The sequence below is a fragment of the Capsella rubella genome, unplaced genomic scaffold (genome assembly GCF_000375325.1).
Source record: "Capsella rubella cultivar Monte Gargano unplaced genomic scaffold, Caprub1_0 scaffold_3, whole genome shotgun sequence".
NCBI lineage: Eukaryota > Viridiplantae > Streptophyta > Magnoliopsida > Brassicales > Brassicaceae > Capsella > Capsella rubella.
The window spans coordinates 14,152,346-14,153,624 of NW_006238921.1; the positions used below are offsets into that span (position 1 = coordinate 14,152,346).

Sequence of the window (1,279 nt, forward strand, 5' to 3'; positions counted from 1 at the left end):
GAGGATACTTGATCGGATCATCATGGTAGTTTATCGGACAGCCACGGTACATTTCGTAGTTCTGGGCTTTTATTGGGCCGTCTACTTAAGTCCGGAAGAAAAAAACACATGGGCTTCTTTGTCCTTTTATCTGGGTTTGCATAAGTTATGATATGTATTGGACTAAAGCATTCTACTTAATTTTGTGGATTTTAATTAGTATTTTTTTCTTCAGATTTGGATAGATTTTAGTGAACTTGAATGGTGTTTAGACGATTGATCCTTGATCTTACCAAAAAAAAAGGATGATTGATCCTCAAATATTTTAATAACTTCGTAATATTGTATAGCCAATTATTTGTCTAAACTAATTGATGACTAGCCTCCAAGAATTAGAGTAATTAACATGACATAAAAATCCGTCTTGACAACTAATTATTTAATATAATTGATAAATTTATTTAACATGACATATAAAAATGATCAGTTTCTTTAAAAGTAGCTTAATATGTTTTTAGTATATATTTATTTATAAAATATTATATATTTTATTATATCAAATTCAAGCTCATGCATGTTGAATACAAGGGAGATTGATAAACACTAATAGTATTTAATATCTTTAATACAATGATATGAAGAATATAATCCATCATTGACTAATTTGAAACATAAAACACTTTGTGTATACGAGCGTATATGCATGTAAATCAGGCATGTACGGAGATAGTACATATAGATGAGATGAAGAATCAGTTTGGATGATGATGAACGACATGAGTTCAATCGCGCCTGCACCGATTAATTTTAGTGCAGCCACGGCTGTACTCATTAACAGGGGTGGGCTTCTTATGTTCGGCACCCGGAGGATAGCATCCCGGAGGAGGATTAGGACCGAAGCACTTGTCTAACGCACCGTAGTTTATGTAATCCCGACCCTGCACTGGTTCTGCAATCACCACGGCACAAATCACTATCAAACATATCAATCCTGCCTTCATTTTTATCGAGATATTGTTTGATCCCTTCTTCTTTTTGTTTTTGTTAATAAGTTTTGTAGTAAAACAAAGAAAAATGCGTTACTTTATATATACGAAGAGGTTAAAAGAGATGCATTAGATTTAGCTATATTAAGGTACTTTTTCAAATTAGGATTTTTCTTAGATATACTCTGAGTTATTTTTAGGTTTGCTTCCATAATTTAAAATGATAAAAGATTTCTATGTGTAATTTGTTACAATTAACTGTCTACATTGACTAACCAACACTTTTAGTCAAGTAAAAACTAAAATATACTCAA

The 1,279-nt window shown here is 31.6% G+C and overlaps 1 protein-coding gene across 1 annotated transcript; it reads right to left on the minus strand.

Annotated features, from left to right (window-relative positions):
• Positions 1-761: 761 nt before the first annotated feature.
• Positions 762-980, minus strand: LOC17890644 (protein RALF-like 11). The gene has a single exon (XM_006296600.1). The coding sequence runs from the start codon at positions 978-980 to the stop codon at positions 762-764; it is 219 nt and encodes a 72-aa protein (XP_006296662.1).
• Between the last annotated feature and the right edge of the window lie 299 nt (positions 981-1,279).